The 25239-nt window shown below is 41.4% G+C and overlaps 2 protein-coding genes across 16 annotated transcripts in view; one reads left to right on the forward strand and one right to left on the reverse strand.

Annotated features, from left to right (window-relative positions):
• LOC127048439 (zinc finger protein OZF-like) overlaps positions 1–25239 on the reverse strand; it is a 273508-nt gene that overhangs the window by 202718 nt on the left and 45551 nt on the right. The window lies entirely within an intron of this gene.
• LOC127048417 (deleted in malignant brain tumors 1 protein-like) overlaps positions 1–25239 on the forward strand; it is a 151201-nt gene that overhangs the window by 81301 nt on the left and 44661 nt on the right. For all 15 annotated transcript variants that reach the window (XM_050948160.1, XM_050948159.1, XM_050948158.1 and 12 more), the window contains exons 3-10: positions 1766–2080; positions 2553–2870; positions 5663–5980; positions 6969–7283; positions 8795–9109; positions 13266–13580; positions 19201–19515; positions 24505–24819. In XM_050948160.1, the coding sequence (XP_050804117.1) occupies positions 1766–2080; positions 2553–2870; positions 5663–5980; positions 6969–7283; positions 8795–9109; positions 13266–13580; positions 19201–19515; positions 24505–24819 (2526 nt within the window). The remainder of the gene's footprint in view (positions 1–1765; positions 2081–2552; positions 2871–5662; positions 5981–6968; positions 7284–8794; positions 9110–13265; positions 13581–19200; positions 19516–24504; positions 24820–25239) is intronic.

Consider the following 25239-nt stretch of genomic DNA (forward strand, 5'->3'; position numbering starts at 1 on the left):
TTTTATATTTCTGGATCTGTGCCGTGACCTCTGAGGGGCAGGTGCAGGACCCAGTGGCTCCGCCCACGTCGGTGTTAGGGGAGGTCCGTCCCTTGGCGAGGCTGTGGGGTATCCCACCGCCTCGCTACAGTCCCCAAGGATAACTACTGGCATTTCAATGTCACCAACGGTTATTGTCCAGTCTGGGAAGAAAGTTCCTTCTTGCAACTGCTCGAACAGCCCAGAGTTCCTAAAGATACGCATGTCATGCACCTTTCCTGACCATCCCACGTTGATGTCGGTGAGACGGCCCTTGTGATCCACCAGTGTTTGCAGCACCATTGAGAAGTACCCCTTTTGGTTTATGTACTCTTTGGCAAGGTGGCTGGTGCCAAGATAGGGATATGCGTTCCGTCTATCACCCCACCACAGTTAGGGGACCCTATTGCAACAAAACCATCCACTATGACCTGCACGTTTCCCAGAGTCACTACCCTTCTTAGCAGAAGAGTATTGATTGCCCTGGCTACTTGGATCACAGCAACCCCCAGAGTAGATTTGCCCACTCTGAACTGAGACTGACCAATAGCTCGACTGACCAATAGCTGTCTGGTGTTGCAAGTTCCATAGGCTATCGCCATGCACTTTTCAACTGTCAGAGCAGGTCTCATTGTGGTATTCCTGCACTTCAGGATGGGGGAAAGCAACCCACAAAGTTCCATGAAAGTGTCCTTACGCATGCTAAAGTTTTGCAGCCACTGGTCATCATCCCAGACCTGCAGTACTGTGTGGTCCCACCAGTCTGTGCTTGTTTCCCAGGCCCTGAATTGGTGTTCCACTGTATCAACATGCCCAATGCCACCATGATATGCCAGTTGCCACATCCCGTGCCTTCAGACACATCTGTCTGCAGCTCCTCACTAGGCTTTGCACATAGTGCAGGATAATGCACGAGGTGTTTGTAATGCTTGCAAAGCAGTGTACAGCAGAGTGGAATCCATGCTTGCAGCGAAAAGGCGTAAATTGATTGTTTGCCGTTGCTTTCAAGGAGGGAGAGAGGGAGGGAGGGGAGACTGATGACATGTACCCAAAAGCACGACAATGTTTTTGCCCCATCAGGCATTGGGAGCTTATCCCAGAATTCCAGTGGCAGCAGGGACTGTGGGATGGCTACCCATAGTGCACCACTCCGTGAGTCAATGCTAGCCAAGGTATTGAGAACACACTCTACCGACATAATGTGCTTAATATGGACACACACCGTCGATTATATAAAAATCAGTTGCTAAATATCATCTTTATAAAATCAACCTAATTTCATAGTGTAGACATGCCCTTAGGTGTCTAAAATTAGTCTCCTAAATCCATATTAAGACATCTACATAAGAGCATTTATTTGGGTACCTAAATATCAATTTATAAGTCAAAATTTAGGTACTTGTATCTGAAAATCCTGACCTGTGTGTTTCAAGCATAACCTGACTTTAAAAATGTTTGTGTAATAGTGTCTGTGTGTGAATTCAAAGTGAAGAATGGATGGTAATAAAACGGTAATTAACAAAAATAAAGTATTGGTTTAAAAACACTGTTAACAACTGTGTTTTTTAAATTATGTTGTCTAACTCTGCATTTTAAGCATATAAGACGCTGCATAATTGAAACATACTCACTGCGTTGTCTTATGGTTTCCAGTGAAAATATTTGAAAGTAATATTTCGCCAGATCAAGGTGTATAAGATGCTGCAGAATGTCAGTGTCTCACTCGCTGGCTTTATTGATTCTCTAGGCCATATTAAGTCCCGGCTGATTGGAGGGGAGAGTATCTGCTCAGGACGTGTTGAGATAGAACATGGAGAAACATGGGTTACAGTCTGTGATGCTGACTTCGATCTCAAAGCTGCCAGTGTTATCTGTAGTGAATTAAACTGTGGAGCAGTGGTATCGATCCTGGGAGGAGCTCACTTTAAACAAGGAGATGGGCCAATCTGGAATGAAAAACTTCAGTGTGCAGGGAATGAGTCACAACTCTTCTATTGTCCCAGGGTCTCACATTTGAATGAGACATGCTCACATGCAAATGATGTCAGCATTGTGTGCTCAGGTAAGAATTAAAGTGATGACTAAAATACCAGAGATGGTTGTTCTAGACTCATGGTGTAACAATAAAATGTCTTTACTGCAGGGAGCTCAGATCACTGGGTTGGTATTCAATTGTTTCAAACAAAAAATACCAAAACATTTGTCACAACAATAAAAGAATCAGTCCCCTTCTTTCCCCAGTTTCATTTTCTTCAAATATTTGTTATTCAAAGAGATCAAAATCAAAGAGATCCTCTCTCCAAGATCATGCAAGGCCTAAGTAAGGAGCCATGGTCCTGTGTAAATAATACTCATGTAATTTAAAGAGTGTATCATAATGCATATGCCCAAGGGAAACAAATTAAGGATACATGGGGAACTTTAATTCTGGAATTTACTTTGCATCTCTCTCTCTCTCTCTCAGATGAATAATAATGGTGGCTATGTGGCTCAATGCTCTCTCCAGTAACCCCACAATATGTCTCTTTTTGAAGGAGCTACTGAGGAGCTGAGGCTGGTGGATGGAGGCAGCCCCTGTGCTGGGAAAGTGGAGGTTAAACACAAGGATCAGTGGGGGATGGTGTGTGATGGTGTCTGGGAAATGGAAGATGCTGAAGTTGTTTGTAGGCAGTTGGGATGTGGATCTGCTGTTAGTGTCGATGATCAAGCTCATTTTGGGTCCAGTTCTGGGCCAATTTGGCTGGATGAAGTTGCCTGTGATGGTACTGAGTCATCTCTCTTGGAGTGCAAACACAGAGGATGGGGTGTGCATAGCTGTGATCATCATAAGCCTGGTGGAGTCACCTGTTCAGGTAAGAAATCCATCCTTAAAGGTAAAATCCTCTTGAGAGAAAAGGGAATTAATCTAGAGTGTCACATTCCTCTGACCCTGATGAGAAATAAAAATAGAAACCTGTAATTCTTATTAACCTTACTGGACACTGGGGAGACATTTGTGTAATTCATATCCTCAGTCACTTGTAAACGATTTTCACTATTCCAGCTGTGTTTCAATTTTTATATGTCTCTCATTTTACAGCAATTTCACAGTTCATTTTCTTAATTCCAGTCAGTGGCAGAGGGGAATCATAGCCCACCAGGAGATCTAGGGCAGTGGTGCAGGTGCCTGAGGCCTCTTTGTTGGACAGTTTGCTGTCCTGAGCATTGGCTGTTGCTGGTTCTGCTCTGTCTGCCCAGGAGACATGCCACTTGTGGCTGTTCTCTGCTCCCCTGCAGATCTAGGGCAGGGGCAGGAAGAGGGATGCAGGCACTTAGGAGAGTTACAGGGAGGGAGGAGGCAGCTGGTGGAAGAGGCTCCCACAGGTGTATGCATGTTATGGCTAGTGTGTAATATTGGCAGCAGTCAGGAAGAGCAGTCAGGCTGCCCCACTCAGGTTTGGCCCCATCAGCCTTCTATCCTGGCGGGGGCAGCAGGGCCAGACCTGAGTGGGCACGTTGGGCAGTGGGCTGGCCAGCATTGCTCCTCCTCATCATTGCTATTGGGCAGGTCTTGCACTAGAACTCCCTCCCTGGGGCCTGCCCAGCCATGACCAGCATCCAACTGCCTATGCCCCTTCTCAGAGATAGGGGGTGACACTGCACCTGGATGGGCCAGGTTAGAAGGTGGGGGCTGAGTGTTCAATGGGTGAAGTGATGGGGCTAGCAACTGCAGTGGGCCTGGCTCCACAGGGAGTGACCGTGCATGCCGTGGGGAAGTTCTGAGGGTGCCCTGGTTGGTTCCTCTCTCTCCTCCACTTCCCACTCTCTAGAGCAATAATCACATCCCTTACTCACCATAGGATAGTGGTGGAGATAAAAAAGCAGAATACAGGAGCTGGCTGCTCTCCCTCTTCTGGGCACCTGTATCACATCATCCCTTCAATGGGCTTCCTACTTCTGGGGTCCCCATCTCCTCCTGCTGACATTCCCTTTCCCTTTTAAGGTCCCTCTGTTTCCACCTCTGCAGTATCACCCCTCACTCCGCTAACCCCAATGTTCCCTTGTCCCTCCCCACTTCTCTTGGTCTTCTAAGCTACCCCTGACCCTCTCTCCCTTCCACACGTTTCTTCTCCCATTTGCCCCTTCCCACAAGGTCCTGAGTCCCGACTGGAATGCTCAGCTGTGAGGGGCAGGGACAGACATGGGGAGGAGGCTGGCTGTGCATATCAGGGAGTTAGAGCTACTAGACACAAGGCTAGATTTTAAAGGCATTGGAGTGCCTAAAGAAGAAGACAGGCACCTATTGGAATTTTCAGAAGTGCCTAGGGACCAAACGTCCATTGAAATCACTTCCCACCACTACCACCAGTCCCTGTCTCCCATTGCTTCCCACCCCAACATCTGGCTACTATCTCCTTCTCCCTCTGCTTCTCCTTACGCTCTCCTCAGGCCTACCTCCACATTAATCACCCTCTGCATTCTGAGTTAAGCTGCTTTCCCCTTCTTGCTGCCTGGGAGTAAGCAGGGGGCAAGAAGGGAGACATCTCCCTCCCAGCTCTGGTGCTTAGACCACCTCAGCCTGGAACAGCAATTGAAGGGAAAATCCTATAAGCTCCTGCAACCCCAGGATGCACAGTCTGGTCACATATAGGAGCTCTGAGGGGCTGGAGTATGTTCAGTATGGAATCTTCAGAGAATTTAGCAACTGAACTCTAACAGGTCTCCACAGAGCATGCGTGAATTGCAGTTATTCAAAGGCACCTAACTTGGCAGGATTTGTGCAGGTTTTAATGAGAAAAAACAGAAGTCACATCCCTGACACCAGAGTGACCTCCCTTCCAAATTGCAAGTCCCTGCTCCAATGTAAGGAAGGACGAGAGTTTCTCAATAAAATTTTATAAGCAATTCATCCCTTGGGAAAAAACAACTTATCTCGTTCTTGTAAACAGCTCAACTGTCTTTAAAAACAAAAACAAAACAAAAAAAGGCATACGCTTGGCATGGACAATTTCAGTGCAAATTGTTGAAGTTTGGTAACGTTGCCAAACAATGTAAAACTGGATTTTACAATGGGAAGTGGCAGGAAATCTTAACTACAGGCATTACCACTTGCAGGTGCAATGTATGTGTAAATTCTGCATAATGTATGTATCCATTTTTATCTTTGTTTACATAGAGAGTGTGTGAATACATATGCAAGACTTAGCAGAATGTAACAACTTTTAAAAATCCTTATAATCATCTATTAATAATGTTTTTTCTTCTCTGTCCCTATTCTCCTCCTCATGTTTTTCAGTACCATTCATTGTGGTTTTGTCTATATTTTAAATTGGAAGTAACGCTGGCTAGAAACTAATTTTTATGCGAGTGAATGAGGTCTAGCATGCTTTGGAGCACTCAGTGAATAAGTAATAGTTACACAATATTTTTAAAATATTGATTTTCTAAATGGCAGTAGCAGATTGTGATTTAATATAATGTTAATTATGATAATAGATTCAATGCGTACATTTTAATGATATAGCTATATCCTTAGATTGCACAGGGCCAAATTTTATTCCTTTATTCATGCTGAATTGCATATTACTCCACAGCTAGTGGCATTGAAATTAATATTATAATACATATTGCACATTGTTCTAATATTCTCACTCAATATATCTAGGTCATATTACACCCCGACTTGCTGGAGGGGACAGTGTCTGCTCAGGACGTGTTGAAGTAAGACATGGAGAAGAAACATGGTCTACAGTCTGTGATTCCCACTTCAGTCTCAATGCTGCCATCGTTATCTGCAACCAGCTAAACTGTGGAACAGCCATATCTATCCTGGGAGGAGCTCAGTTTGGAGAAGGAAATGGAACAGTCTGGAATGAAACATTCCAGTGTGTAGGGAATGAATCTCACCTTGTGTATTGTCCCAGAACATCACATGTGAATCAGACATGTGGTCCTGCTAATGTTGTCAGCATCATATGCTCACGTAAGACTTCACAAGGATGACTCTAAAATACCAGTGACATATTCTAGTCTACTGTGTGCTGTATCCCTTGAAGTAGAAAAAAAGACAGGACTCAGCTGGAGTCATAGATCATAGAATATCAGGGTTGGAAGGGACCTCAGGAGGTATCCAGTCTAACCTCCTGCTCAAAGCAGGACCAATCCCCAACTAAATCATCTCAGCCAGGGCTTTGTCAAGCCAGGCCTTAAAAACCTCTAAGGAAGGAGATTCCACCACCTCCCTAGGGAACCCATTCCAGTGCTTCACCACCCTCCTAGTGAAAAAGTTTTTCCTAATATCCAACCTAAACCTCCCCCACTGCAACTTGAGACTATTGCTCCTTGTTCTGTCATCAGGTACCACTGAGAACAGTCTAGATCCATCCTCTTTGGAACCCCCTTTCAGGTAGTTGAAGGCTGCTATCAAATCCCCCCTTACTCTTCTCTTCCGCACACTAAACAAGCCCAGTTCCCTCAGTCTCTCCTCATAAGTCATGCGCTCCAGCCCCCTAATCATTTTTGTTGCCCTTAGCTGGACTCTTTCCAATTTTTCCACATCCTTCTTGTAGTTTGGGGCCCAAAACTGGACACAGTACTCCAGATGAGGCCTCACCAATGTTGAATAGTGAATGCACTGGACACTGGACACTGGAAACAGGCCATATGGTTGCCCAGGTGTATAAACTGCAAACTTGGAACACAAACTGTGCTGCACAGTGATGTTACAAAGAAACTCCCTAAATCCTAGATCAGATTAAACAATTATGGAAAGTATTCTGGACTACATTAATAAATATACTAATAAAATGTCCTTTCTATGAATGGAACTTGGATCACTGGACTAGTATAAATTTGTTCTAAAACACAGAAACAGAAACATTTTGATGTTATAAGAGAATAAAATTCCCTCATAACACTTGATAATAAATAGCTCAAAGGGTCCCTCTCTAAACCCTTCTCCTTCTCCCCAGGGTACCCAGGGTTCCGGCTGGTGAATGGCAGCACACAGTGCTCAGGGAGAGTGGAGATCCAGGCTCATGGTGCCTGGGGAGCCCTGTGTGACTCACATTGGGACTTATCCATCGCCAACGTCCTTTGCAATCAGCTTGACTGTGGATTCGCCATATTGGCTCCGGGCGAAGGATACTTTGGGGAAGGAAATGGCTCTGAGTGGACAGACTCACTTCACGATAAGAGTTCTGACCCGCACTTGGGTCACAGCCCTGTTACCACGTTGGAGGCACCTCAGTGCCCACATGGTAATGATGCCAGTGTGATTTGTTCAGGTAAGTGCAGGATTAATGACACCTGCCCTTCAGTGTGTGACCCTGCCTTCCAGCACAGGAGGACCTCTGGGCACAGGGAGAGGAACAGTGGTCTAGATTCTAAATTCATCTGTAAAAGGAGCAAAAGCAGCAGCCACATTGGGGACACAACTGAAGTTTTATCTTCAAGTTTGGCACAGCATCCTTGTTGCCTTTTTATTTTCTTTTTCTCTTTCTTTACAAAATAGGCACCACAATAGCCACTTTCTATGCTTTGAGAACAGTTGCTGTTCAAGGATTGGGCATAAAGTTGTCATTAATTTCACTATTTCACACTTCACTTCCTTCAGAATCCACGAGTGCCATTCATCTGGATTTGAGTCTCATTTGTCCACATGTGGATATAAATGGAAACCTTGAGATACAAGCAGGTCCTTGTCTCATGATCGCAAATTGGGTACTAACCCTTCTGATTAGTAACTTACCACGGTAATTCATATGCATAGACTATATCAATCTAATATACAGTAGTTAGTTCTAGACCCCTATTCAGAAAAGCACTTCAATCCCATTGAAGTCATTGAGACTTGAGCATATTTTAAAGGTCTTACATGAATCAGACCTATACTGTTTCCACTCCAGAGCATAGGTAGTGCCCTGCAAATCCACAGATATACGCCTTATATCCACATGGATCATGGATCGATGTAGATCCAAACTTTGTATCTGTGCAGGGCTCTAAACATAGGACACTGTCTCTGAATAGCTGAAACTTTTAATGAACGTAATTGGTGTGTGGAGTAAGATGAGATTCCCCTTTGTGGTATGTCAGTCAGAGTCCTGGATGATCTGTGGAACATTAAGTGTCAAGATGCAGAAAGTTTACAACCAAAGCTAGATTTTTGTCAAGACAAAAATTCAAAAGTCAATTTTAGTTTAAAAACATAAGAAGTCATGACATTCTATGACTTCATTTGTGATGCAAAACTGTAAAAAAAAATCACCTAATCTTTATTTTACATGAAACATTGTTTGACGCCATGTAATAATAGTTTTAAACTATGAGTTGACTATTGGTAAGCCCTTAGTGCACTACACTGATCCAAAGCCCAGTGAACTCAATGGAAACACTCCCCTTTACTTCAGTAGAATTGGCACCAGGCTCCCAGAGAAAATATGAAAAAGCAAATAGAAGGGAAAAAGCAGGCTGCTAAGAATGACAAAGAGCATGATTTTTTGTTGTGCAAAAACCCCAAAACCTTGTCACAGAACTCATACCATTGCAAACATTCAGACTCACTTTAACCCTCTAAGTCGGAATAAGGAGTGCGCTCTGTTCGGGTTAAGTAAAAAGTTCATAGGAGATAAGACCATTTGACAACTTTCAAAATCTCCACATCGGAAACAGCACAGTCCGGAATTGCTGAGTAAAACAGTATCATTTGTTCATGTGTTTTTATTTCTGGAATCTCACGAACCTTCTTTTTTCAATAGGAATATGACATGTTAACAACTGCAATGTATCTCTACAGGAAACAGACAGATCAGACTGGTGAATGGGTCAGATCGTTGTGCCGGAAGAGTGGAGATTTATTACAATGGCACCTGGGGGACAGTCTGTGATGATTCCTGGGACCTGTCAGACTCCAGTGTTATTTGTAGAGAACTGGGATGTGGACACGCCATCAGTGCAACTATCTCTGCACATTCTGGGGAAGGATCTGGGCAGATCTGGCTGGATGATGTAAACTGCTCTGGGAATGAATCCAATCTCTGGGAATGTCCATCTGGAGGATGGGGTTTGCATAACTGCAGGCACAACGAAGATGCAGGAGTTGTCTGTTCAGGTCCGTTCTGTGAATGCTCTACTAAGCCCATTTAACTTGGAATTACTATATAAGGTGAATGTTAACTAAGGATGCCTCTACACTGCAACCTGAAGTATAATTGCATCACAGGTAATACCTATGTTAGCTTTACCTACATAAGCAAAGCTAAAAATAGCATTGCAAATGTGGTACTATGGGCTTCAGTTTGGTTTGTATAAAGACTCTGAAGATGCTGGATAGGTTCTTGCACTGCCATCCTGCGCTGACCCATGCTGCCATGTCTACTATGCTATTTTCGCTGTGCTACTGTGAGTAGAATCATAGAATCATTAGGTTTGGACAAGACCTCAGGAGGTATCTAGTCCAACCTCTGCTCAAAGCAGGACCAATCCCCAACTAAATCATCCAGCCAGGGCTTTGTCAAGCCTGACCTTAAAAACCTCTAAGGAAGAAGATTCAACCACCTCCCTAGGTAACCCATTCCAGTGCTTCACCACCTTCTTAGAGATTTTTTTTCCTAATGTCTAACCTAAATCTCCTCCACTGCAACTTGAGACCATTGCTCCTTGTTCTGTCATCAGGTACCACTGAAAACAGCCAAGATTCACCCTTTTTCGATGTAAACCAAGTGTGGTGCAGTCACACATTGAACGGCAGCATAGACATACCTAAGGCTCCAGTTCAGCAGATTATCCCTTTTTAACTAAGCACTGAAGTAGATGCTTAGGTTCCATTTAAATCAAAAGAGCACTCTGATTCTTTTGAATTCTATTAATAAATAATACAGGGAGTTTATAAATATTTTATATAAAATATTTATTAACTTATCCAGTGTCAAAACAGTTGTAAACACCAAAAGTTTTCAGAGTCATGGGAGACCACTACGGATGATCATCGCCATATCTCAGTGTTTAATTTCTCTAGAATGCCACCACTACACAATTGCTCTTCACTGCATCTAGCTCATGAGTCAGTGATCCATCCGTATTCAGAAAAGCACTTAAGCATTTGCTTAACTGTAACTCTGTGTTTGAATTTCAGTTACATCAATACGATTTAAGCCTGTGCTTAAAGTGAAACATGCTTACCAGCCTTACTGAATAGGAAGAATATGTGCTTAAAATTTTTCCTGAATTAAGACCCTAATCAGATTAACCTGTTTAGCAGAAATTATAAGATGTGGCTGTAATGAATTTATCATTTTCAACACCAGTGAAATAAAATAATCAGTCTCAGAGTTCATACAATCATAGAAGATTAGGGTTGGAAGAGACCTGAGTAGGTCATCAAAGCAGCACCAAGACCAACTAAATCATTCCAGCCAGGGCTTTGTCAAGTTGAGCCTTAAAAATTTCTAAAGATGGAGATTCCACCACCTCCCTTGGTAACCCATTCCAATGCTTCACCACCCTCCTAGTGAAATAGTTTTTCCTAATATCCAACCTAGACCTCCCCCACTGCAACTTGAGACCATTGTTCCTTGTTCTGTCATCTGCTACCACTGGGAACAGCAGAGCTCCATCCTCTTTGAAACTCCCCTTCAGATAGTGGAAGGCCACTATCAAATCCCCCCTCACTCTTCTCTTCTGCAAACTAAATAAGCCCAGTTCCCTCAGCCTCTCCTCATTAGTCATGTGCTCCAGCCTCCTAATCATTTTTGTTGTCCTCCACTGGACTCTCTCCAATTTGTCCACATCCTTTCTGTAGTGGGAGGGGAGACAAAACTGGAAGCAATAGTCCAGACGTGGCCTCATCAGTGCTGAATAGAGGGGAATAATCACTTCCCTCGATCTGCTGGCAATGCTCCTACTAATGCAGCCCAATATGCTATTAACCTTCTTAGCAACAAGGGCACACTCCTGACTCATATCCAGCTTCTTGTCCACTATAATTCCCAGGTCCTTTTTTGCAGAACTGCTGCTTAGCCATTCAGCCACCAGCCTGTAACAGTGCATGGAATTCTTCTGTTCTAAGTGCAGGACTCTGCACTTGTCCTTGTTGAACCTCATCAGTTTCTTTTGTCCCAATCCTCCAATTTGCCTAGGTCACTTTGTATCTATCCCTACCCTCCAGCATATCTACCTCTCTCCCTAGCTTAGTGTCATCCTCAAACTTGCTGAGAGTGCAGTCCACGCCATCCTCCGGATCATTAATGAAGATGTTGAACAAAACCAGCCCCAGGACGAACCCCTGGGGCACTCCACTTGATACCAGCTGCCAACTAGACATCAAGCTGTTGATCACTACCTGTTGAGTCTGACAATCTAGCCAGCTTTCTATTCACCTAATAGTCCATTCATCCAATGCATACTTCGTTAACTTGCCGGCAAGAATGCTGTGGGAGACCATATCAAAAGCTTTGATAAAGTCAAGCTATATCACATCCACCGCTTCCCCCATATCCACAGAGCCAGTTATCTCATCATAGAAGGCAATCAGGGTGGTCAGGCATGACTTGCCCTTGGTGACTCCATGTTGACTATCCTGATCACCTTCCTCTCCTCCAAGTGCTCCAAAATGGATTCCTTGAGGACCTGCTCCATGATTTTTCTGGGGACTGAAGTGTGGCTGACCAGTCTATAGCTCCCTGGGTTTTCCTTTTTCCCTTTTTTAAAGATGGGCACATATTTGCCTTTTTCCAGTCATCCAGGACCTCCCTTGATTTCCACACATTTTCAAAGATAATGGCCAGTGGCTCTGCAATCACACCAGCCAACTCCCTCAGTGCTCTCGGATGCATTAAATCAAGTCCCATGGATTTGTGCATGTCCAGCTTTTCTAAATAGTTCTTAACCTATTATTTCATCACTGAGGGCTGCTCACCTCTTCCCCATACTATGCTGCCCAGTGCAACAGTCTGGGAACTGACCTTGTCTGTGAAGACAGAGGCAAAAAAAGCATTGAGTACTTCAGCTTTTTCCTCATCATCTGTCACTAGGTCACCTCCCACACTTTCCCTGACCTTCTTGTTGCTAACATACCTGTAGAAACCCTTCTTGTTACCCTTCACATCCCTTGCAAGCTGCAACTCCAGTTGTGCCTTGGCTTTACTGATTACACCCCTGCATGCCTGAGCAATATTTTTATACTCCTCCCTAGTCATTTATCCAAGGTTCCTCTTCTTGTAAGCTTCCTTTCTGTGTTTAAGCTCACTGAATATTCTGTTAAGTCAAGCTGGCCACCTGCCATATTTGCTATTCTTTCTGCACATTGGGAAGGTTTGTTCCTGTGCTCTCAATAAGACTTCTTTAAAATACAGCGAGCTGTCCTGGACTCCTTTCCCCCTCTTATTAGCCTCCCAGGAGATCCTGCCCATCAGTTCCCTAAGGAAGTCAAAGTCTGCTTTGCTGAAGTCCAGGATCTGTATTCTGCTGCTCTCCTTTCTTCCTTTGTCAGGATTCTGAACTCAACCATCTCATGGTCACTGCTGCTCAGGTTTTCACCCACTTCAATTTCCCCTACCAATTCTTCCCTGTTTGTGAGCAGCAGGTTAAGAGAAGCATGGCCCCTCATTGGTTCCTCCAGCACTTGCACGAGGAAGTTGCTAGCCACTCGGACACTAAAATTATTTCTAAGCTTAGGGTAAAACTTGTTAATAAAAAGGTATTATGCTTTTCAGTCATTTACAGGCTTCTTATCTCAAATATTTGCTTTCTGAGAATGTCATGTAGACAAAATGGTCACTTGGATAAATGGAAATAAAAGTACAAAACAGTCCTTTGCTCTTTGACCAGAAAAGCAGTGTACAGATGAATATTTCCAGCTAAGCTTTAAAGCCATTACTCCACTACACAGCGCACATAGCGAGACAAGTTTGCAGAACGTCATGGAGGAATCTTGCAGGCTACTGAGAATGGGAAAGGGATGACATTTTATGGGAACAAATTAAAACCCTTAAACATCAAGGATTTTGTCACAGAGGTCATGGCCATGACAAAATATAACCCTAACCCCCCTCAAATTTGACTGAGGAACAGGTCCTGTGGGGTCTGAGAATTACAGAGTGTATAGCAGATGAGAAACCATCTGGCAACCTGCAACAGCTTCACATCTGGAATAGCACAGTTAGAAAGATGTCTATCATTTGCTCAGATGTTTTATTTCTAAATTCTTACAAAAACTTTCTTGTAGGATAAGAGAATGACACATTAACAAATGTGATTTATACCTACAGAAAACAAACAGATCAGACTGGTGAATGGAACAGATCACTGCTCTGGGAGAGTGGAGATTTATTACAATGGCACCTGGGGAACAATCTGTGATAATTCCTGGGATCTATCAGATGCCAACGTTGCTTGCAAACAACTGAGATGTGGACACGCCATCAATGCATCTGTCTCTGCTCGATATGGGCTAGGATCTGGGAAGATCTGGCTGGATGATGTGAATTGCTCTGGGAATGAATCCAATCTCTGGGTATGTTCTTTCAGAGAATGGGGTCAGCACAATTGTGGAGATCATGAAGATGCTGGAGTTATCTGCTCAGGTCAGTTTTATGAACGTTCTCTTCAACTTGATTAATTAAATTTAAAGCAATAAAATAAGAAGTCAGCAGATAAAGATACAGGAACATCTCCTTGCTGGTCACACAGTGTTTTGGTATTTGTTGCCTTTCAGATCCTGACAGCTGAGTTCAAAGCCATATATGAGTCAGAAGTGAGAAAGATTCTAGTGTGTCTCTTTTCTTACTCACTTACTCATGTATTTCATCCCCTAATATTAAAAAATGGCAAAACACCGATCAAGAGAGGCAAAAGACTTGAGCAGTTGATTGAATGATTGCTGCAGGTTAGAAATGCTGTGCACTGGCAGAGCTGCCTGGGGGCCCAGAACAGAAATAGCATGTGAGTCTCAGTGTCTTCATTAATGTGAACTGTCAGCACTGAAATGATTGAGGTACAAAGGTTAATCAGTATCTCACTACATTTGTACTTGTGCTGTCTGTTCATTGCACAGATCTAGAGTTAATCAAACTAATACAATAGGTGTCCCTACTTCCTCCTATTCCCCAGGAAGACCATGATCCATTCTGAAATTCATATATGTTACCAGTATTAGATTGGGAATTGTAGAGGGAAAGCTATGTCGCTGGAGTTCACAACTGCAAAATTTAGCATCTACAGTATATAATATAAGGACATAAGATGGTTACATGAGTTTAATTAATCCATTACCTTCACCTTGTGCACTATGACTGTATGGAAATTAAGGTTGCTTTGCTATAATATGTAGTCAACAAATTACAGACAGAAAAATAAAGATGGACACATAAGAGTTGACACAGAATATTGAATGTAACACTGGGTGTTGAAATTATCAAGAAATAATAATTCAAAATATTACATCAAATCAGTCTTATTATAAAGAGGTTCTCACTTTAATTCTATAATATTCTGGGTAGGCAGTTTTGGTATCACTACTGAGCTATATATCCCCAGTTCAGAAGCTTCCCTATTTGACAATTAGGCTTCTAGGTCAGTTTCACTTACATGACTTATTTATTTCTTCAAATGCTTAGAGTATAATTATAGGCCCTCTGTCTATGGATGTCAATTAAGCTTTGTGGAACTGTTCAACCAAAAGTACGTTCAAATCTGGAAATTTAAGATTTTAAGTTAGTCATTAGAGCTGTCAATTAATCGCCGTTAACTCATGCGATTAACTCAAAAAAATTAATCGCAATTAATCACAGTTTTTATAGCACTGTTAAATAATAGAATACCAACTGAAATTTATTAAATATTTTGGATGGTTTTCTACATTTTCATATATATTGCATTCTGTGTTGTAAATGAAATCAGTGTATATTATTTTTATTACAAATATTTGCACTGTAAAAATGATAAATGAAATAAATAGTATTTTTCAATTTATCACATACAAGCACTGTAGTGCAATTTTTTTTATCATGAAAGAGTAGTGTACAAATGTAGGGTTTTTTTTTGGTAATATAACAGCACTCAAAAACAAAACAATGTAAAACTTTAAAGCCTACAAGGACAGTCAGTTCTACTTCTTTTTCAGTCAATCATTAAGACAAACAAATTTGTTTACGTTTACAGGAGATAATGCTGCCCTCTTCTTATTGACATTGTCACCAGAAAGTGAGAATATGGCACTGTTGCAGCCCCATAGCAAGATATTTACATGCCAGATATGCTAAACATTCGTATGCCTCTTCATGCTTCAGCCACCATTCCAGAGGACATGCTTCCATGCTGATAATGCTCGTTAAAAACAACGTGTTAATTAAATTTATGACTGAACTCCTTGGGGAGAATTGTATGTCTTCTGCTCTGTTTTACCTGCATTCTGTCATATATTTCATGTTATAGCAGTCTTGAATGATGACCCAGCACATGTTGTTCATTTTAAGAACACTTTCACTGCAGATTTGACAAAAAACAAAGAAGGTACCTGTCATAAACAGATAGCTAAGGGTTAATGTCTCTTTCACCTGAAGCACCTGACCAGAGGACCAATCAGGAAACCGGATTTTTTCAACTTTGGGTGGAGGGAATTGAGTGTCTCAGTCTTTGTCTGCCTGCCTGCTTTCTCTGAGCTTTGGAGAAGTAGTTCTATTTTCTAGTCTTCTGTTTCTAAGTGTAAGGACAAAGAGATCAGATAGTAAGTTCTATGGTTTTCTTTTCTTTGGTATTTGCATGAATATAAGTGCTGGAGTGCTTTGATTTGTATTCTTTTTGAATAAGGCTGTTTATTCAATATTCTTTTAAGAAATTGCCCTGTATTGTGTCATCTTAATACAGAGAGACTATTTGTATTTTTTCTTTCTTTTTTATATAAAGCTTTCTTTTAAGACCTGTTGGAGTTTTTCTTTACTGCAGGGAAATTGAGTCTGTACTCACCAGGGAATTGGTGGGAGGAAGAAATCAGGGGAGATCTGTGTGTGTTGAAGTGGCTAGCCTGATTTTGCATTCCCTCTGGGTGAAGAGGAAAGTACTTTTTGTTTCCAGGATTGGGAACAGAGAGGGAGATTCACTCTGTTTGGATTCACAGAGCTTGTGTCTGTGTATCTCTCCAGGAGCACCTGGAGGGGGGAAGGGAAAAAGGATTATTTCCCTTTGTTGTGAGACTCAAGGGATTTGGGTCTTGGGGTCCCCAGGGAAGGTTTTTCAGAGGGACCAGAGTGCCCCAAAACACTCTAATTTTTTGGGTGGTGGCAGCAGGTACCAGGTCCAAGCTGGTAACTAAGCTTGGAGGTTTTCATGCTAACCCCCATATTTTGGACGCTAAGGTCCAAATCTGGGAATAAGGTTATTACATGAGTAGCAGCGGTGGGAGATAGACAGAATCCAGAAGCCAGTAGAAATATTGTATTTTTCTTTTCTCTGCTAAGGGCTTTTTAGCAGAGAGAAGCAGTTGGTTTTAAAAGGGAACCAGAGAGAATTTTTTTTCTGCTCTCTCTCGCAGTTTGTGGCTTGCATGTTAAGGGTCTTTTGTCATGCAATAGCCCTCCCATTAGCAGGCAAGTACCGGCACTTATATGCATGCAAATACCAAAGAAAAGAAAACCATAGAACTTACTATCTGATCTCTTTGTCCTTACACTTAGAAACAGAAGACTAGAAAATAGAACTACTTCTCCAAAGCTCAGAGAAAGCAGGCAGGCAGACAAAGACTGAGACACTCAATTCCCTCCACCCAAAGTTGAAAAAATCCGGTTTCCTGATTGGTCCTCTGGTCAGGTGCTTCAGGTGAAAGAGACATTAACCCTTAGCTATCTGTTTATGACAGTACCAGTGTGAGATTTCTAAAGACAGCTACAGCACTTGACCCAAGGTTTAAGAATCTGACATGCCTTCCAAAATCTGAGAGGGACAGGGTGTGGAGCATGCTTTCAGAAGTGTTAAAAGAGCAATGCTCCGATGCAGAAACTATAGAACCTGAACCAGTAAAAAGAAAATCAACTTTCTGCTGGTGGCATCTGACTCAGATCATGAAAATGAACATTCATCAGTCTGTACTGCTTTGGATTGTTATCGAGCAGAACCCATCATCATCATGGACACATGTTCCCTGGAATAGTGGTTGAAGCATGAAGAAACATATGAATCTTTAGCGCACTGGCTACCACAATGCCATGAGAACACCTGTTGTCATTTTCAGGTGACATTGTAAACAAGAAGTGGGCAGCATTATCTCCTGCAAATGTAAACAAACTTGTTTGTCTGAGCGAGTGGCTGAACAAGAAGTAGGACTGAGTAGACTTGCAGGTTCTAAAATTTTACATTTGTTTTATTTTTGAGTACAGGTTTTTTTGTATATAATTCTACATTTGTAAATTCAACCTTCATGATACAAGTACTGTGGTGCAATTTCTTTATTAGGTGCATTGAAAAATACTATTTCTTTTGTGTTTCTTTTACAGTGAAAATACTTGAAATAAAAAATAAATATAAATTGAGCAGTGTGTACTTTGTAGTCTGCATTGTAATTGAAATCAATATATTTGAAAATGTAGAAAACATCCAAAAATATTTAAATAAATGGTATTCTATTATTAATGATTAATTATGTGTGATTAATTATGATTAATTTTAAGCACTTGACAGCCCTATAAATAATGAAACACCACTTCAGTTGAAGAGTATAATTCATTTTCCCCACTACCATCCCAACAAGGAACCATCCCAATAAGGACGGCTCTTGGGGTTTTTTGGTTTTCTTTGTCTGTTTCTTTTGTGAAAATAGACTTCATAATAGTGAATTTCCAGTAGAGCTGTCCAAAAAATGGAATTTCCCTTGCGAAATTCATATATTTCTATACTTCTTTTCATTCAGAAACAGGACAAAAAGATTAAATATCAATAATTTTCATGTAAACAAATGTTCCAAAAAGGTTCTATTCAGAAATGTTGGCATGATTTTTTTTTGATTGAAATTAAGCATTTTGTTTGAATGTGTTAAAATTTTTGACATTTTAGAATGATGATTTGAAGCTAAATATTTTAGGTCTAACTTTCCCATTAAAAAATTGGGAAAATTCATTGAAATTGACATTTTCCTGGGGGAGGAGGGGATGGGGGAATCAATGCTGACAAAATCACATATTTTATTGGAGAAATTTTTCTGTTTAAAAATTTCAACCAGCTTTAGGATTTTAATTAAATAAATAATAAAATTAAACTTCAATTCAAGAGTATAATTTCCTGTCTCGGGCCTCGATTCTGCAAAGTAGGCACACGTTTAATTGCTTTGCTGAATTAGGTCCACACTTCATTAACTGGTGACCTGGTGACAGATGCTGCTTCTTTTATCACTGTAGCAAATTCACTACTGTAGACATTTGTTAAATAATTATAATTTCATACCTATAGAATGTATAATTTGTAGTGTACTGTAGTAATTGCTACTCAACATATTCACATCACTCCAGAACTCAGGTCTGGTTTGCTCAGAGTGGTGAAAGTTGGTTTATCTCCATGGTGTTCGCTGCTATATCCTGGGTGATCTGTGGAACACTAATGATGCCAGGGTGCTGTGCAGGCAGCTACAATGAGGAGATTCAGAAACGCATACAAAGAATCCTGCATGTTTGTCAGAGCAAAAATCATCCTTTCAATATGTGAACATTAAGTCATGGCACAACCATTTTTTGAAGCTGTGTTATAATTCATACATACTAGATTAAAACAATGTATGGAGCCTATTCTGCACTGCACTGGACCTGTCAGTTTTGATCCAGAAGCCTTGTGAAGTAAATTGAAAGCATCACACTGACCAGATATGGGTCCAACTGAAAGTGGGCTTAGGGGTAGACAGGTTTCTAAATTCATGGAAGAGTCTAGCCCAGTAGCTGGCTGCCTGTTATGACACAGACCAGCCATCTGAGCAGGGAAGCAACTTTAAATGTCTTGAATTTTGGCTGCGGGGTTATGGCCATTATCAACATGCTGCCTCACGTACAGCCCTCCGAAGTGTGAATGAGGAGTGAGCTGTGTGGGAGATGGGAACCAGTCTCTGTCACAGCACAGTAGGAAACTGCTGAGGATGTGGTATACTCTGTTCAGCTGTTTTACTTCTGAAATCTCATAATCATCAGTTGGTTCCTATGACACATTAACAGCTGAGATTTAACCCTACAGGAAGTAAACAGATCAGACTGGTGAATGGGGCAGATCACTGTGCTGGCAGGGTGGAAATTTATTACCAAGACACCTGGGGGACAGTCTGTGATGATTCCTGGGACCTATCGGATGCCAATGTTGTTTGCAAAGAACTGGGATGTGGACGTGCTATCAATGCACCTGTTTCTGCTCATTATGGGCAAGGATCAGGGGTGATCTGGCTGGATGATGTGAACTGCTCTGGAACTGAAACCAACCTTTGGACATGTCCTTCCAGGGGATGGGGTCAGCACAGCTGTGGGCATCATGAGGATGCAGGAGTGCTCTGCTCAGGTTAGCTCTGTTTCTGCTCTATTTAACCGGGGTAACAGAGAATTATGAATGCACCAATCACAGTTTCATAGTAAAGGTTGAATTCTGTTTTGCACTTAAAGCAGGCATTCAACCTCTTTGTTATGTAGAAAACCTACATCACACCTGCCCCAGAGTTACTGCATTTATTCTATGAGTACAGACTTAATTTTCTGAGAATTCACAAGTAAATCCAGTTTTTGAGTTAAAAGATCCATTTTGAGTTAACGTACTCATTTTAAAAAAAATTGTCTGTCTTTCTTTTGTCCCAAATTCTTTTAATAATGGAATAAAACAGATTCTTCAAACTCTCCATACTGTTAAAATGTATTAAAATTTTGTGCATACACTATATTTCAAGAAATTAGGTTATAATTAAGCTAAGTTATCAATGTTTCTTGTATCTAATTGTTATGAATATATATGCTACAGATAGGCTCAGATCAACAGCTCATGTAATTTTTTATTGGAATCATGGCAGCATCAGTGGTGACTCAATCAGTCACTGCTCTGCTTATACACTTAAACTGCAGGCACTAATTCTGCTGGTTGTAGATGAGTCGTTGATATAAGGTAAAATGGGCACATGTTTCTCAGCGGGACATTACTTTACTACAACTGCCACATGCTCTGATCTATGCTTGAAAGGCTTCCCATGGGATTGCTACCATGGACCCACCACACACTATTATCAACACTGCCAAGAGAAACGAGGCAGGAGCATAGATCCCTTAAAGTTCAGTGATATTGGGACCCATGGACTCCCTTCATGTAGAGCCAGTCTCCAAAACATACCCCTTTGGGCTAATAAGTCAGTTGAAAATTAGAGTCCAGATTCACTAGTACCCTTTGGCTGCTTTGTCCTGCTCTTCAGGTACAAAGCAGCTGTGAATCTAGCTTCACTGCCCTGACTGCTTTTACTAGCTGGATGTATCAGTGAATCTGTCTTTAAAAGTAGAAATAAATAATTATTTAAAATTGATATTATAAATCTTCAAATCATTACATATACTGAATGGTAGCATTCTCTTGTCTCATATTCTTGTATGAAATGTTAAATAAATCATAGTATTTTTCAAAGGAAATTCCAAGAAAAAAATAAAATCATAGAATCATAGCACTGGCAAGGACCTTGAGGGGCCATCAAGTCCAGTCCCCTGCTCTCATGGCAGGACCAGCACCATCTAGACCAGGGGTGGCCAACCTGTGGCTCTGGAGACACCTGCGGCTCTTCATAAGTTAATATGCGACTCCTTGTCTAGGCACCAACTCCAGGGCTGGAGCTACAGGCACCAACTTTCCAATGTGCTGAGGGTGCTCACTGCTCAACCCCTGACTCTGCCACATGCCCTGCCCCCACCCCACCCCTTCCCGCCCCCTCCCCTCAGCCTGCCGTGCCCTCGCTCTTCCCCACCCAGAGCCTCCTGCACGCCATGAAACAGCTGATCGGGAGGTGCGGGGAGGGAGGGGGAGGCGCTGATCAGAGGGGCTGCCAGTGGGTGGGAGGTGCTGGGAATGGGGTGGAGGAGCTGATGTGGGGCTGCTGACATATTACTGTGGCTCTTTGGCAATGCACATTGGTAAATTCTGGCTCCTTCTCAGGCTCACGTTGGCCACCCCTACTCTAGACCATTCCTGAGAGGTGTTTGTCTAACCTGCTCTTAAAAATCCCCAATGATGGAGATTCCACAACATCCCTAGGCAATTTATTCCAGTGCCTAACCACTCTGACAGCTAGGAAGTTTTTCCTAATGTCCAGTCTAAGCCTCCTTTGCTGCAATTTAAGCCCATTGCTTCTTGTCCTATCATCAGAGCTTAAGGAGAATATTTTTTTCTCCCTCGTCCTTGTAACAACCTTTTAGGTACTTGAAAACTTTTAACATGTCCCCTCTCAGCCTTCTCTTTTCCAGACTAAACAAACCCAGTTTTTTCAATTTTCCCTCATAGGTCATGTTTTCCAGACCCTTAATCATCCTTGTTGCTCTTCTCTGGACTTTCTCCAATTTGTCCACATCTTTCTTGAAATGTGGCGCCCAAAGTGGACACAATACGCCAGTTGAGGCCTAATCAGCACAGAGTAGTGTGGAAGAATTACTTCTTGTGTCTTGCTTTCAACACTCCTACTAATACATCCAGGAATGACGTTTGCTTTTTTTGCAACAGTGTTATATTGTTGACTCATATTTAGCTTGTGATCCACTATGACTCCCAGATCCCTTTCGGCATTACTCCTTCCTAGGTAGTCATATCCCATTCTGTATGGTGTGCAACTGATTGTTCCTTTTAAGTGGAGTACTTTGCATTTGTCCTTATTGAATTTCATCCTATTTACTTCAGACCATTTCTCCAGTTTGTCCAGATCATTTTTAATTTTCATCCTATCCTCCAAAGCACTTGCAACCCCTCCCAGCTTGGTTTCATCTGTAAACTTTATAAGGATACTTTCTATGCCATGATCTAAATAGTTGATTAAGACATTGAAAAGAACCGGACCCAGAACTGATCCCTGCAGAACCCAACTCATTATACCCTTCCAGCATGACTGCGAACCTCTGGTAACTACTCTCTGGGAATGGTTTTCCAACCAGTTATGCACCCACCTTGTAGTAGCTCCATCTTGCTTGTATTTCCCTATTTTGTTAATGAGAAGGTCATGTGAGACTGTATCAAAAGCCTTATTAAAATCTATTTTAGCTTCTGAACCTGCCCCATTTTCACTGTTTAAGCAGAGTTCAGGTTGAGAGTACATATCAGTAAATTAAATGTAAAAATCTGTAATTATCACAAACTTAAGCATTTCAAGCCCAAGAAATTCAGAATTAAGGTTACATAAGGAATCTAAATTTGATAATTTGATGCAGTAATGCAGGGTTAAGACACCCAAGCAACCATCATTTCTGTATACCATTAGCTGTATGGGTTTCTAAACAAAGATGCGTTCTTAGACTTCTCATTTTTATGTTTCTGTCTCTATTATAAAAGTATTAAAAATATGATACAAATGGAGAATGTACCTGCTTACACATGTCCAAAACAGTGTAAATACATACTCAAAAATTTAATATAAAGTCCAACATAGGCTGCTGATTGCAAATTTTTCAAAAAATAAAAAAAAGTTCTCTCCAGAAAATACCAATTTGTTGAAACTGAAACTGGTTGTGGGAAAATAGCAGTTTCAGCTAAACGATTTCACCCCAGAATTTCCAATAGCCTGATTCAGACAAAGGACTTGGACCACGGTCACTCACATCCCAGATACATGCACTAATCACCTTGTTACTGGCTTTCTTCATCTCTCCTGTTGGAGCTTTCCCACTTTCTGTTAAATAATGAAATATTTATTGGACAAGGGACTTGAACCTGGACCACCAACATGCCCAGTGGGCACCCAAGCCATTAGGCTATTGGCTGTTCTGAAGCTGTTTTCTTTATCTCGCTTGTTCTCACTCTGATTTTTCAGGAAAAGCTTCAAAAGGTTTCTGTTTCATCCCAACACAGAAAAGGAAAAATGTCAAAATCCTGAAATATTTTGTGGAAAATGGTTTCCTGCCCATACCTATTACTGAGCCAACAGAATGCAAATAATAATAAAAAAATAATTCTAGATTTAAAAACCCGAAAAGGCATGCACCCTCCCAAGAATAACTGCATACACTGGTACATAGATCTTAAACCACCCATGTAAATCTAAACTCCTCTTAAGCAAGACCAAAAATAGCACATAACAAAACATGTAAGATTAGGTCTACTCCCTGCCAATACATAGACAAAGCTATGTCAGTCTGCATACTCTATAGCAACAAAAAATATAACACATCTGCAGAACGCCTTGGGGAAAACTGAAAGCTTAAGTTCCCCTATTAACTTCCTCACCAAGAGTGTCTCCATTTTGTTCTTATTTTTTTAAACAGACACCATGATAGTGATGTTCTAATAACAGCTGTTTAAGAATAGGGCATAAATTTGTCAGTAATTCCACTATTTCATTCTTTATTTCCTTTGGAATCCTTGGATAACAGTCATCTAGCCCGTGGAATGTACTGTACTTGAATCCCTCAACACTCCATTCAAAAGACAAATGTATACCTTGAACACAGGCTGTTCCTTTCAGTAATGCAGTGCATACAGTACTGCAAGCTCTTGTTTAACCAGTTATAATTTCACTTATGCATAGATCTCCTAATTTCTAAAATATCGTAGTGGGTTTTATTCAGTGGATAACATCATTCCAGAGCATAAGTGATTCTGAACTGCGGAGAGAGTTTGACTAGCATAATCCATGTGATGAGAGAGTCAAGATTTCCGCACATGACATGTAGGCAATGTCCCAGATAATTGGTGGGATACCAATAATAACAATTTGGTATGCAAGCAGCTGCAGTGTGGAGATGTGGAAAAAACTTGTAACTAAGGCTAAATGTTTGGAATCAGAAATTCACAAAAGTAACCATTTTTGTCAAAAAAAAACAAAGGAAAAAGAAAAGTCATGGCACATAATATTGTATTAAATATTTTGGTAAATTATGAGACGGTAACTTTTTTATTTGACTGGAAAAATGGTTTAAAAGTTTTAAAAATCACTTACCACACTGCACTGAACAGGTAGAGAGCCAAAATTCAAAATTCATGCCTAAGTCTTGCTCAGTATCAGGATGCCCAGAATGACAGAGCATTATTTATGGGGAAAAATATCATGGATTTGGTCCCAGAAGTCATGGCCACAACAAACACATAGCTTTACTTTTAACCCCGGTCGAAGTCTGAAAGATGAACAGGCCCGAAAAGGGTAAAGAAATGCAACTTCTGATGGAGATGAGTCCCTGAATAACAATCTCCACATCTGAGATAGCACAGTAAGGAATTGCTGACAATGTCCCTGTCTCTTACTCTGGCATTTTATTTTTGAAATCTTACAGACATCCTCCAGTTCTCTAACGATGACACATTAATAGCTGGCATTTATCTTTACAGAACACAAGCAGATCAGACTGGTAAATGGTGCAGATCACTGCTCTGGGAGAGTGGAAATTTATTACAATGGCATCTGGGGGACACTCTGTGATGATTCCTGGGATCTGTTGGACTCCAATGTCATTTGCAAACAACTGGGATGTGGACATGCCATCAATGCAACTGTCTCTGCTCATTATGGGGAAGGAGCTGGGCAGATTTGGCTGGCCAATGTGAACTGCTCTGGAACTGAATCCAGTCTGTGGACCTGTCCTTCCAAGGGATGGGGCCAGCATAACTGTGCACACTCCAATGATGCAGGAGTCATCTGCTCAGGTAGGTTGTGCAAGGGCTCTATTTTAACCCAAACAACAGAGTATTGATAGAGGTGAATTTAACTAACAGAATTTTATTTAAATAAATAAAATATAAAGCATAACGTCAAAGTAAAACATATACATTATATTATACATATCTAAATAAATAAAATGAAATGCAGCAATAAAATGAAAGGGTAGCTGAGTATGATAAAGGATAATTCCCATGTGGGATTCATGATTTTTTCAAGCATTCAATCCTGTGGAACGATAAGTAACCTTGCGACTCCTGAGGGAGGAGTTCAAGTTGATATTTGGCTCAGAAGTGAGTCTTTCTTTAATCCCCACTGTTCATGCCAGGGATTTTACTACCAGTGGCAACTTCTGTGCAAGACAGACACTGGACTAAAGCATTATGGTGGCTGAGAGGTTAAACAGC

The sequence above is a fragment of the Gopherus flavomarginatus genome, chromosome 3 (genome assembly GCF_025201925.1).
Source record: "Gopherus flavomarginatus isolate rGopFla2 chromosome 3, rGopFla2.mat.asm, whole genome shotgun sequence".
NCBI lineage: Eukaryota > Metazoa > Chordata > Testudines > Testudinidae > Gopherus > Gopherus flavomarginatus.